Raw genomic sequence first — 13,920 nt, forward strand, 5'->3', positions numbered from 1 at the left:
CTTCATTTTCATGCACTATTATAACCGGCCTCAGGCTTAGGGGTTACCTGAGACAGTAACAGACGCTGCACAGGCAATGAAGTCAGTGGAAGCAATGGAGACACAACACAAACCTTTAGTGCTTTGATTTCTGCACTGGCTGAGGAACGTAGCCTCAATAATACAACTCAGCAGTTGCATCTATTGGTGAGGTGAACTAACTACAGTTTCGTAACGATAAGACAATTGTAAAAATATGGCACAATGTTAAGAAAATAAGAGGGTAAAAAAACTATTCAGAGACTAAGTCAATTTGATATGTGGAGCGATTTCTTATCCTCTTTACATGTCAGCTTCTACTGTTGTTATTTCTAATAGCACAATAAAGTGTTTCATATACTTGTAATCTGCACACTTATAGCTATAACATTATTCTTGTGAGACAGTTTTGTCACACTTTAATGAATCATAATATGTAATACAAGGGGGAAAAATACTAAAAACGAATGTGAAAATGTTTGGCAATATAGTGATAAAACTACTCTAAAGGCACTGAATTAGACTTTCAACATACAGAGATTTAAGTTCAATTGGTATTTTATCAGTAAACATTGTCCATCATAAACAAAAAAATCTATTTTACATTTTATTTACACCATGGCCAACATCTGACCAAAAACATTAGACCAAAAACAATAAAAAAATATATAAAATGGTTATAAAGAACAAAACTAAAAGTTAATAACAATGCTAAAAAGGTCACCAGAGGGCAGCAGACACCCATTTATATTACAAAGGGTTTAGTTTCCCACAGCAGCTGGAAATAACATCACTCACAGAAGTAATTTGATAGACATCACACAGAATTTTGTTTTTAATGTGTGCCACTCATTGAAACTGTCTACAACCAGGCAGAGAGGCAAATTGCAGTCCTTGCACTTCCATGGTGTTTTGTTTTCCATTCCAAGTCCACGGCACCTTTTCCATCTTCAACGCCTTTTCTGGCCTTTTGAGTTGGGTCTGGGTCTATGTCATTCGTCCAAGGAACACGGATGTGGCCCGCACTATTGGGATGGGCACTGGTTACTTTAAACACACCACACAGCTCAGCTGTTTTAGCAAGGCGATTTCGTGAGATATATTACGTTAAGTAAAATAATGTTAGAGTCTGAATCGAGAAAAAAAAGTAAACAACATTTAAAAACCGGGGACCATCCACAGACAGATGCAGTACCTGCTGCTCCAGACAGGAACTTGTGATTAATGAACTTTAGTGGGGGTGTCACAACATAAATATGTTTGAAGTGATTTTCTTTCTAATTCTAACCCAAACCGTAACCCTAACCTTAACCCAAGTGCTGTAATACCTCACCTTAACTCAAAGCCTAACCTGAACCCCAGAGCTGTGAGACCTAACCCTAATCAAACCTTAACCTAACCTTTTTTGTTTCCTAACCCTAGCCCAAACCTTAACCCTAACCTTAACCCCAGTGCTGTGATATCTAGCCTTAACCCTAATCTTAACCCCAGTGCTGTGATGGCAAACATTTATTTAACTTTAATGTAAAAATGCATTCATTACATATTCTAGCGGCCTTGGTGTTGCTGTTAGTCATCCTTGACTTACATATACAGTATGGAGCAATGGGTAGGGTAACTGCCTTCTGAACCAATGTTGCTGGTTTGAAACACATGCCGAACATTATGTTAAAATTCATAATTATTTATACGTTTTCATAACATTTGTAAATATCATTGGTTTTACAATGTCTGGCAACATTGTCTGGCGACATTGTAAACCAACATCAAAAAATAAAGTAATGCTTGATTCACAATATGACCATCATTATCGGGGAAAACAACAATCATAACAGCATAACAACCACAATAATAATAATAATAGGTAACATAAAATACGATGAGGAAGAATATAACTCATACAAATGTACCACCATATTAAAAATGGTGTCACTACTGTATTAATGTATTATCTGAGTCATTCCTAAAATCCATTGCCTTTTGACCTTTTAACTAAGTGTGGTCCAGCTCAGGCCATTTATGGGCAAATTATTCACACATTAAGTTTCACCAATGTCCACCCTGTTATAGGACATATGTATAACTATTAGATATGGTTTTAATGCCTCTTCATGACAATGTTCACATTTTCTATGAAATCAAGTGTCTCCCTACTAAACCATACTAATTTATGCTCATCAAAGATATTTTAAACAATAATTATGTCAGAAAATGTATGTTCTCTATGATAATGCCAAGCCACTTTTATCCTCTTTTTCTATAATAACATAAATTAAATGATGTCATTTAATTCATGTTAAATAACACACATATAAATAGTTAATAAGTTGATTTGATATGCCTTTTGTAAAACCACCACTAGCTTATTCTTGTTTGGAGCAGTGCAGGGCGCCCGGGTTGGAGAGCGGAAAGTTGCGTGATCGAAATACAGCCAAGCATTTATAATAATAAGTTTTTTCGAAATATATTTAAGGAATCCAATTGCAACACTTTGACATACATTTATCAAATGTATAGAGAAAATATATTTAAAATATCGGTAACTTGTTAATATTGAGAGAAATCCAACAAATTGAATTGGCAAACTAACGTAACATCAGTTGCTTTGACTGGCTGTGCAAGCTAACGCAAACGTCGTTGCAACAATACTACACACTTATGTTAACCCAGGGGCGATTCTAGGGTCAGAGCTTTAGGGGTGCTGAGCACCCAATGAGCCCCACTGCCACTACCCACCCTCTTTTCACACAAAAAATATGTCTTATTGAAAAATAACTTTATCATTTTAACATTGGTTCAACTAACACCAAAATCCAGATTTTTCTTTTTTTTTTTTTTGACCTTTTCAGAGCACCAGCTTAATTGTGAGAGTTCACATAGACAGCCCCCTGTAACAAACACAAAACCTTCTTCACTCAGCTGGTTTTCCTGACCGTTAACTCCATGTGCCTCCTTTTGTATCAACAGTCATCAGATTGGTTAGATTAGATTCAACTTTATTGTCATTGAACAAAGTAACAGGTACTTGGACAACAAAATGTAATTCATCTTCTGTAAATTATTTACAAATGGCCATCTCTAACATATCTGGTTGCACGCCTGTCTGAACTTTCATAAACCAATATAAGTCATCAATAAATAATAATAAAACAAGCTTCACATCAAGAGCAAAAAAAAAAAAGGTAAAACCAAAAATTCCCTCTCATCCCTTATGGACTCTCCCTGTTGTTTTCCTCCTTCTTTATTATGAAAAAATGTGGTGTAAAATAATGTTACAAAAAGTAAATGTAATATAGGCTACTTAATGCCAATAAGTTAGTATAGGAGTATGAGTAGTTATTGTTTTGCTTGCCACTATTCTCTATATGTCAATTTATTGTTGTTGTTTCCTCACCTGGTTCTTCCTGCAGGCTCTCCCTTTCTCCTTCTCCATCTCCCTCTCTTTCCCTTGGCACTGACAATCATACACAAATACATTGTAAGCAGGAGAGTTGAGGTCAGTTTGTCATGTCACAAAAATGTTATGGAGACCATTTACAGATTCTAAGGATATGATCAAAAGGCACACAGAGGAGTGTCATTTTAAATGTCTTTATTATTATTATTATTGGGCTTAGAAACTTTTTTAAATCACAAATTTCTTTGTGGGTTTGAAATAAAAAAATTATAATAAAAGCAGGGGACCATTGCCTAGATAATTTGATACAACAACAGATAGCTGGTTTGCATTATCTGTTACTTTAGCTTAACACTTTTCAGAAGAACAAAAAAAACAAAAAACAAGACAGAGGTCATTATGGACTGTCCCTAGTCTCTCACCTGAATCTGTCTTTTTTCTTTTAAAGAACTGTCGTATGTCCATTGCTCACTGGCAGGCCGCACACACGCACACACACACAGAGAGAGAGAGAGATAGAGAGAGAGAAAGAGAGAGAGTAATGCTAGGAGTTCAGCCTGGTTCAGGTTAAATCCTCTGTGTGTGAGGAATGAATAAATACAGCAAAAGAAAAACATTAAACTTTCTTTTATTGTCTAGTTTGATAGTCAGCCACAACTGAAAAATAAAAGATATGAATCTAGGAATGAATAACAATTCATTTAAAAAGCCACACACACTGTTTTCACACATACTGTTGGTATACAGTGATATTTTTGTTTTCACTCTGGTCCAAATGACAGGGCTTCATGTTTCCATGACGACTGACCAGAAAAGACGCACCTGATGTCATGTTTACATGACTCCCGATTGTTAAAATGAGAATCAAATTAACGATAAACTTTAACAGAGACACACGTACGCACTACACAGGTACGCAGTTCATTTTTCGCGCTGCTGTTTTTGTTTCACGCTCTAGCAGTTAATAAACAGAACTGCATGCGTCTTGCGGAAGAACATTGTAATCGGCGCTACTTCTCTACGTTTATGACTATGGACGAGTCACCTAGGTCCTGTGCTACTCCACAGCGGCGGCGACCCGCTAGACTAAAATAGTCCGAAAAAAACACTCATTATAGGTGTACCGTGATTCAGGATACTGACTCCAGTACTCACCGATATGTTTTCGGAATCGGAACAACTCTAGGTAAAAGGAAAGAAATGTGAGACACAGCTTTGGAGCAACTTGGTTGATTCACAACACTACATAACGGGTTCTCACTCTGCGTGTGTTTCGTGCTGGATGACGGTCGTGCTGAGCGGTGCAGGTACAGAGAAGTAGAAGAGAAGAGGATGACACCATTTGCTAAGCGGGGATGTTTTCATTTTCATCCTTAACACATACATTTTAAACCACAAACTACGGAGTATGTTTTGGACATTATTTAACCTTGTCAAAGACGAACAAAAATGTTAGAATAACAACATTTCTTACTCCAAGTTTTAGGGGTGCTGAGCTCCATTTTAGGGGTGCTGAAGCACCCATAAAAAGGGGCTAGCCTCGCCCTTGTGTTAACCAACACAATAAATTTGCTTTTCTCCGCTGTTTTTTTCTTTTTAAAAACGAATGTATGGATGCAGATTCGCAAAGATCAAAAGGTTAATATTGCAGCGAAAATAAGCTTAGGTTACCAGACGCGTTTTGGAAGGAAGACTCAATGGGGAGAGAGGAGCAACAAGTCCGCGATATATCACACGCTCCGGTTTACAGAAATTCGATATGAGATCTATTCATCTATAATTCCCATCGCGTACCCTGTACTTTCTGTCCCAGGCGTGGCCAGTAGATTGTGATTCTAGCAACGCTAGAATCACAATACACCATGTGTTTCAACATGTCTCTAGCACCGTACAACCACCTGTTCAATCTGCTAATAATCATCACTAAAGGTAAGCTAATTATGATATTTTGCATTTGTCAGCTTTTTCCCTCCCAAATTTGGTGAAATCCAATTTAAGGCACCGCTTCATATCGGAAGCGGTGATGGTGCTGGTCAGTTACACCACCCTCTGTGAACTCTGGTTTGGAAATGTTACAGGTAACTGTGAGGCTGTGACTTTTTATTGACACACCATTGATGTTTCTGTTGATTTTCTTAATGAAATGTGCTCTCAACATTGTTCAAACCTGAATATTTCACTACATTCACTATTGAATTTGTCTAGGGTATGTATTAAATTATACGTTTATAATTATAATAATTATATTTATATAGCTAATAGGGGTATAACGATTCTTCAAATACTAATCAAATATTTTACTTTAGATTTTTGGGTCACGATTGGACTCTTTTTCATCAACATTAGTTTTTTAGTATGTGGCCACTTAAGGCTTTGTAAAAGTAAAAAAAAAATAAAAAAAATACGCTTTTTATTTAAACAAAATGTAGTATAAATAAAAATAACAAAAACATAGAACATTTCAATTAACACTGAATCTTGAACAAATCACAGAAATATAACCTCTATCAAGCTGTACAGTGGATATAAAATGTCTACACACACCTGTTAAAATGCCAGGTTCTTGTGATGTAAAAGGATGAGACAAAGAGAAATCGTGTCAGAACATTTTCCACCTTTAATGTGACCTATAACGTGAACAATTAAATTGAAAACAAATCTTTGAGGGGGAAAAATAAAATAAAGTTCAACCTTGATTTCATCAGACCATAACACATTTTCCCACAGTCTTTTGGGGGACTTGATGTTTGTTTTTGCATACTTCAGCCGGGCTTGGATGTTTTTCTTTGTAAGAAAAGGCTTCAGTCTTGCTACCCTACCCCATAGCCCATTCATATGAAGAATATGGGAGATTGTCACATGTAGCACACAGCTAGTACTTGCCAGAAATTCCTGCAGTTCCTTTAATAGGCGCCGATTTATGTTTTCCTCCGTGGGTGCTCATAGGCGCACGCCATTTTTATATATATATATATATATATATATATATATACACACACACACACCTATATACCTATATATACACACCTATATATACCTATATATACACCTATATATACATATATAAACGCACTACGCACACCTATTCATTTACTTATTAATAAAGCCGTAAAGTAGATCTTTCAAAATGTACCACTTATCACAAATACAGGATTGGAGATGAAAAGTTTAACTGACACGTAGGCCAGTTAAAATTAATGTTTTGCGCTATTATCTAAATATCGATAAAAAAAAAACGACACATAGTTTCTGGGAGTTTCTCCCTAATTTCTGCTACGAGTTTTTGATAGTGGCATTTTTTCATCTGAGAAACGCTGTGATTGGTGGATAGGGAGCACCCGGAGCAGGCGACTGGTTATGTCGCTGTCACTAACATCGACATAACCAATCACAGTGTGACAGACGCTTTACATATCACCAACGGCAAGTTTAATTTTAAATGAATTTAGCCTACTGGCAGTCTGGCACACATGGGTGCTCGTGCTCGGTATTTTCGTGGGTGCTCGCTATTTTCCGTGGGTGGTCGAGCCCCGACCATGTTTTTTCGCGTATTTTCATCAATTTTGGTGGGACGCCCAATTCTTGATAATGGCTGTGGTGTGCCATATTTTCTCCACTAGATGATGACTGTCTTCACTGTGTTCCGTGGTATATCTAATGCTTTGGAAATTATTTTGTACCCTTCTCCTGACTGATATCTTTCAACAATGAGATCCCTCTGATGGTTGGGAAGCTCTCTGCGGACCATGGCTTTTGCTATGAGATGCAACTAAGAAAATGTCTAGAAAATCCTACTAGAACAGCTGAACATTATTTGTGATTAATCAGTCACTTTAAACGATGTCAGGTGTGTAATGACTTCTATTTAACATGAGTTTGAATGTGATTGGTTAATCCTGAACACAGCCACATCCCCAGTTGTTGCAACCTGGTCTCAGAAGGATGACGTAGACAATTGTACACATTTTAGGCAGGAGATTTTGTAAAATATATTACGTGCCGAAAAATAACGTTAGAGTCAGAATTGAGAAACAAATAATGCTGTAACAGTGGTTCAAACCAGCAATCTTCCACATCCTAGACAGGCGCACTACCTCCTTCTCCAGTGAGGAACCTGTAACCAGTCTTGGCGAGTGGTGTTGTCACAACATAAATATGTTTGAAGTGATTTTCTTTGTAATCCTAACCCAAACCATAACCCTAGCCTTAACCCCAGTGCTGTGATACCTAACCTTAACCCAAACCCTAACCTGAACCTCAGAGCTGTGAGACGTAACCCTAACCAAACCTTAACCTAAACTTTTTTGTTTCCTAACCGTAGCCCAAACCTTAACCCTAACCTTAACCCTGGTGTTGTGAGATCTAACCCTAACCCCAGTGCTATGATGCCTAACATTAACAATAAAATGCTATAACATATTATAGCGACCTTGCTATTGCTGTTACTCAAATTAAATCCCCATGTCTAGTGTGGGGCAGTGGGTAAGGCGACAGCCTTCTCATCCAAATGGTGCTGGTTCAAAACGCAGGTCAAACATTTTGTTAAATAATCGTCTTTCATAGCGTTCGTAAACATAATACGTTTGTCTGGCGTTCGTATGTTATTTTACGTTTTAATAGCGCTCGTAACATTTGATACATTGTAATAGCGTTCTTGAGATATGTTACGTTTTAATAATTTCGTAATGTATCATACGTTTTGGTGGCGCATTGTATTGTAACCTAACGTAACGTTGCATATCATATACGAAATCGGGTGCCATGGAATTACGTAAAATAGTCTACGTAGGTTCCTGAGACCAGGTTGGTTATAAGAGGGTGTGCACATTTATGCAACCAGGTAAGCTATTTATTTTTTATTTTCCCCCCTCAAAGATTTGTTTGTTTATTAATTGAATTGTTCACATTATAGGTCACATTAAAAGTGGACTAAGTTCTGACATGATTCATCTTTGTCTAATTCTTTTACAACACAAAAACCTGGCATTTTAACAGGGTGTGTAGACTTTTTATATCCACTGTAAGTGTTCAATTTTTTTTGGTTTTCGAGTGTTAATTGCCATTATTTATTTCGCACAGGTCGACTTAATAGGTTGTTTGGCTCAAAATGTAGTAGGGATTCTATGTTGAGTCAGTGTTTTCTATTCACTAATAGCAATGACTTAGTGATGCCTCCGCATATGACGCCTTAAGCTTCGTTCACACAAGACACGGCAATCTTTATGCGTTCCGGCGGAAGTCCATTCATTTCAATAGAAAGCAATCCGCACCGCTGCGTCTAATCTACCGTACTCGGCCAGATTTGGTTGCGGTACGGCAGGTGTGTCGCATGAGTTGAAATTTTCCAACTTGTGCAGTGCTTTTCCGTACGGTATCAGAAACGGAAGTTGATGTACCACCGAAGAAGAGCTAATGTGTAGCTTTCAATTACGGGTTTATGGGATCGCAAAAATAGATTTGACAGCTCATTCATTATTTGTAATAGCCTACCAGATCAAAGTTTGAAACGCTAAATATTTGAGCGAGACATATCCTAGACCTGATTGGTTAAATCATATTTGAGGGAAAATATATATATATACAGCCTGGATGACGTTTTCATTTCATCTACTACAATGAAACATAAACTGAGAAAGCTTCTGCTCATGCTTGCATGGCTACACTTTTCCACGCAGCATTTTTAACATTTAGGTCTCGGTAAACGTCCGAGGTAGTATCATACAAACAAGGGTGGCTAGACACTAGCAAAATGAGGTTCTCCTCCGTCTTTGCGATACTGGTTATGAAGATGCGGAAGATTGATTGCGTTTTTTGCGTAGATTGATTGCGATGTTTGCGTTAAATTACCGTACGGTAATTTTATGCCGTGTCTGGTGTGAACGAGGCTTCAGAGACTTTTACATTCGACTACTCCCAAGTATAGGTATAACTGTCTTCTATTTCAAGTAATAAGCTACCAACTATATCATAAAAAGCCACAGTTCTGAAGACTGCATGTTGATATAGCCTTGTCTGACACTCGGCACTCAATGACAGTTTGACCGGTACATGGGAGTAGTCGAATGTGTGAATATGAAACTATCTTTACCCCGGTTTACCAGAAGAAGAGTATGCCGCGCGCGGAACAAGCACAGCAAACTGAAGATCTATTTTGTCAACGACTTCTACAAAAAGTAGCATATTCAAAGTAATTACTGTAATTTTTGACTGGGGGAATTGCCAACAGTTCAAATCTTTGTTTACCGAAAACACACGGGTTACCAGGGGAAGCCCGGAAGCGAGAGAAAAATCCCAGCAAACACACCTTTTTTTGTATGAGTCAATACGTATTTCATTTACATTGAGTTACATTGTTGCCAATGGTATGGGTGGAGTAAAATTGCAAAAACAGTGCCCCTTCATTTTGCAGCATACTTTGAATCTGGACCCCCCTAGACATTTCCTACAACACATTCACTTTTCTGTATGAGGCAATATGTATCCCATATACAGTGTATTAGGGTTTTGCCTTAATTGTGGCCTGACGAGGGTGTGAAACATTTTGTGTTGCTGGGTGTAGCACACAGTTCCCACCTAAAACGCATTTGATTTGATTTGTAGTAACTCTTCCTACAAGTAACATTTCCTACAATACATTCACTGCAGTGTATAGAATAGTTTTTGCTCTATGATGCAATATGTACCCCGTGTACAGTATGTGTTGCAATGGGGGAGGAGGTGGAAAGTATGGTGTTGCTGGATTTGGCGCAACGAGCCCATATATCACTAATGAACACCCGCAAATTAACAGGAATTACATGTATCAAGGAATCATCAACTCACTTTTAAAATATGAAATTTTTACAACAATAGTTTACTCCATTTCCATTTCTCAATGTGCTCCACATTAGACTATGATTCATCCTTTGTGAAGTATTATTTAAACAGAATTTAGCTTTAGTTTATCATTTTTTAATATGTTGATATTTCCTTTTATTATCTATATCTTCACAATATATACTAAGCAAAACAGCAAAATATATATATATATTATTATTAACATTGCGTTTTACCGCCAACTTTTAATTTGAAAGCAAAATACGAAAAATAAGATTTATTGTTGCTACGGAATTTCTAATGTTGCCAGCATGACACTATACTCACTAAATCACAGAACGGCAAACTCCTCTTAAATTTCGCTGTTCAAAATCAAACCTAATAATTTTCGATTCTCAAACTAGAATTTTAATCATTACACTCCTAATAGCTAAACTAATTGATATTTTATTCATGTTTAAACATTGTAATTGACTTAATTAGTGAACATAGCAGGAGGATGGAGCAATATTTTATATTTACTAAGGTTCATATTTTGTTACTTTAATAATGAATCCATATTATGCATAATCTAAGTTCCTCCGGCCTTCTCCCTTTTCTGACCATTCTTAGTACTACACCACTAAGCCACACTTGTATTGCAGTACTGTGTTTTAGTATCAGAGTTTGTAATATACACTGCTCAAATTTTTTTTGGGACCACTTAAATCACACATTGAGAATTGAAGGTAAGCTCAGCACTGAAGGAAACACATTGGATTTGGCTCACTACCAACGACTTTTGTTCCAGGAACGCTATGACTTCATGAATATTTCCTAAAAACATACAGACATCCCAACCTGCAGAAAGTCATTTTCTGGGAGGTTGCTTCACATGTTACTAATCAACGACCCCCCCTTTCCCCACCCGATTGAGGGCTGGTTTCAAACACACACCGAAAATCGAATTAAATAATTGAAATCACAGGCTGTTCCAACTTGTGTAAATTTCATCATAGCAACTCATAATGTGACTCAGTAGTGTGTATGTCCTCCACATGCCTGTATGCACTCCTGACAACATCTGGGCATGCACCTGATGAGACAGCGGATGGTATCCTGTAGGGTCTCCTCCCAGACCTGGATAAGGGCATCACTGAGCTCCTGGACAGTCTGTGGCGCTACTTGGCGACGTCGGATGCACTGATACATAACATCCCAGAGGTTCTCAATTTGATTCAGGTCTGGGGAACGTGAGGGCCAGTGAGTGGCATCAATGCCTTTGTCATCCAGGAATTGCCTACACACTCTGGCCACATGAGGCTGGGCATTGTCCTGCACCTGGAGGAACACAGGGCCCACTGCACCAGCATAAGGTCTGACGATGGGCGTGAGGATTTCATGCCGGTACTTCACAGCAATCAGGGTACCATTGAATAGCACTTGGAGGTCTGTGTGACCCTCATAGGATATGCCTCCCCAGACCATCACTGACCCGCAATAAGGCTCTCATGCTACCCTTATGGAGTCTGATAGTTTGGTCAGAAACATGTACACCAGTATCCCACTGGAGGTAATTTTCTAGGGCTCTAGCAGTGCTCCTTCTGTTCCTCCTCGCACAAAGGAGCAGATGCCGGTCCTGCTGCTGGGCTGATGCCCTTCTACGGACCTGTCCAGCCCTCCTCATGTAATGACCCGTCTACTGATATCTCTTCCATGCTCTTGAGACTGTTCTGGGAGACACAGCAAAACTACTTGCGACAGTATGTATGGACGTGTCATCCTGGAGGAGCTGGACTTCCTGTGCAACCTGAAAGGGCTGCAGGTATCGCCTCATGCTACCAGTAGTGACACTAGCAAAATGCAAAACTAGAGCAATATTAGTCCGGAAAGATGAGGAGAGAGCAATTGTCTGTGGCCATCACCTGCAAACATTTCCTTTTTGGGGGTTGTCTTGCTGTTTCCTCTCTAGTGCACCTATTGGCCCTCATTTATCAAAAGTGCGTACACCAAATTTCCAGCATACACATGGCGTACACCCAAAACCACGGTGACTTTGAGATTTATCAATATGGACGTTGGCGTATGGCACTCTCAAATCCTACGCCAGCTCAGGAGGTGGTGTACGCACGTTTTGAGTTAGTGCGGAAATGTGCAGAAAAAAAAATACTAACGCACTGACAAACTAAAAGATATGATATACATAATTACATAATTACATACTTCAGTGTTTATTTTTGTGGAACATGGACTTCAAGGTTTCATTTGTGTGACTTTACCAAAGCATTTGACTAATATGTATTCCTTCAGATGCGACCCTGTGCGCTTTACATGACGTTTCAGGGTTAGGCCCGACAGTTGCGCATGGACTGGGTTCAGTAATAAAATGCTTTAAATTACCAAAATATAATTCAGACTGACAAAATAATAAAAATGACATTCTTCTTCTTTTAAATAATAATATTAATAATAATAATGACATTCTTCTTCTAAATAACAATAAACGTCATTAATAATAAATATCATGAAATAATAAGACGAATATTACAAATTGTCATGCAATTATTAATGTGAATGAATGGTACTCCACATCACATCATCATCTTTTATTCCGATTTTTAAACTGCCAAATGAAAATTTTTATTTCTTTCTACCTCCCTGATGATCGTCTCAATCTCCACTTCAGATAAGTTTCTCTTTTTTGCCGTCTTCCGTGTGTCCATGGCGTAAAATGAGGGCGTGGGGGAAGCGGAGACTTGAATATATAGGGGCGTGTTATTCTAATGACGATCGTTTTCAGCCGCGGCATTTATCAAGGGCAGGTATTGCGTACACCTGGATTTTAAAGATACGCACAGCTTCATAAATCAGGCGGTGAGAGTAGTGTAAGCAAAATCTTACGCCAACATATACGCCCGTTTCTACGCAAGAATGATAAATGAGGGCCATTGTCACTTTCATTTGCACCAAAACGGGTGACATTGATTCACAATCGCTTATCAGAATCAGAAAGGGTTGTATTGACTTGTAAGTTTCACAACAAACAAGGTATTTGTTCTGGCCGTTGGTACAATCACTACTAAAAGGAATAAGGGAATTAAAAAACAAATAAGAACAGTGGACCAAGCAAAAAAATTTACTGGGCATTCATTAATTACTACAAATGACTAAGTAAGTATATGTAAAGTGCAAGATTTAGTGTTGAGGGTTGAGAGTTGTGTGTGAATGCGGAAGAGCATTCCTAACTGGACAGATTGATATCCCTGGCGTTTAATTTACTGAGTGTTATTCTGTGATGATAACATGTAGTATGTAATGTGTTACTGTATTCATTCAGGTCTCTCTCAGTTGATAAAAACCCAGCAGGTTGTCATAGTAACCCTGGGAGGAGATGCTCACTTCAGCTGCAGACTCATGGAACCCAGAGACGTCCTGCAAGTCACCTGGCAAAAAGAGACACCAGGAGGGACTGAAAATGTGGCCTCCTACAACAAACGTTTTGGTCCAAAAGTAAACCCACCTTTTAATAGGAAAGTGGAGTTTCTAAATGTCGGACTGCAGAGCTGCTCTATAGTCATCAGAGGAGTATCAAGAGAAGATGAGAGCTGCTACAAGTGTCTGTTTAATATTTACCCAGATGGATCTATCATTGGAAGGACCTGCCTTCAAACTATTGGTAATATGCAGTATGAGTTAATATAAGACAGGAA

The 13,920-nt window shown here is 38.2% G+C and overlaps 1 protein-coding gene across 2 annotated transcripts in view; it reads left to right on the forward strand.

The window, feature by feature from the left end:
• The first annotated feature begins 4,810 nt into the window (after positions 1 to 4,810).
• Positions 4,811 to 13,920, forward strand: part of LOC105008525 (OX-2 membrane glycoprotein-like) — a 30,883-nt gene continuing 21,773 nt past the window's right edge. For both annotated transcript variants that reach the window (XM_020045185.3, XM_010867847.5), the window contains exons 1-2: positions 4,811 to 5,344; positions 13,548 to 13,886. In XM_020045185.3, coding sequence (XP_019900744.3) covers positions 5,278 to 5,344; positions 13,548 to 13,886 — 406 coding nt within the window. In that variant the 5' untranslated portion in view covers positions 4,811 to 5,277. The remainder of the gene's footprint in view (positions 5,345 to 13,547; positions 13,887 to 13,920) is intronic.

This window comes from Esox lucius, chromosome 22 (assembly GCF_011004845.1).
Source record: "Esox lucius isolate fEsoLuc1 chromosome 22, fEsoLuc1.pri, whole genome shotgun sequence".
Lineage (NCBI taxonomy): Eukaryota > Metazoa > Chordata > Actinopteri > Esociformes > Esocidae > Esox > Esox lucius.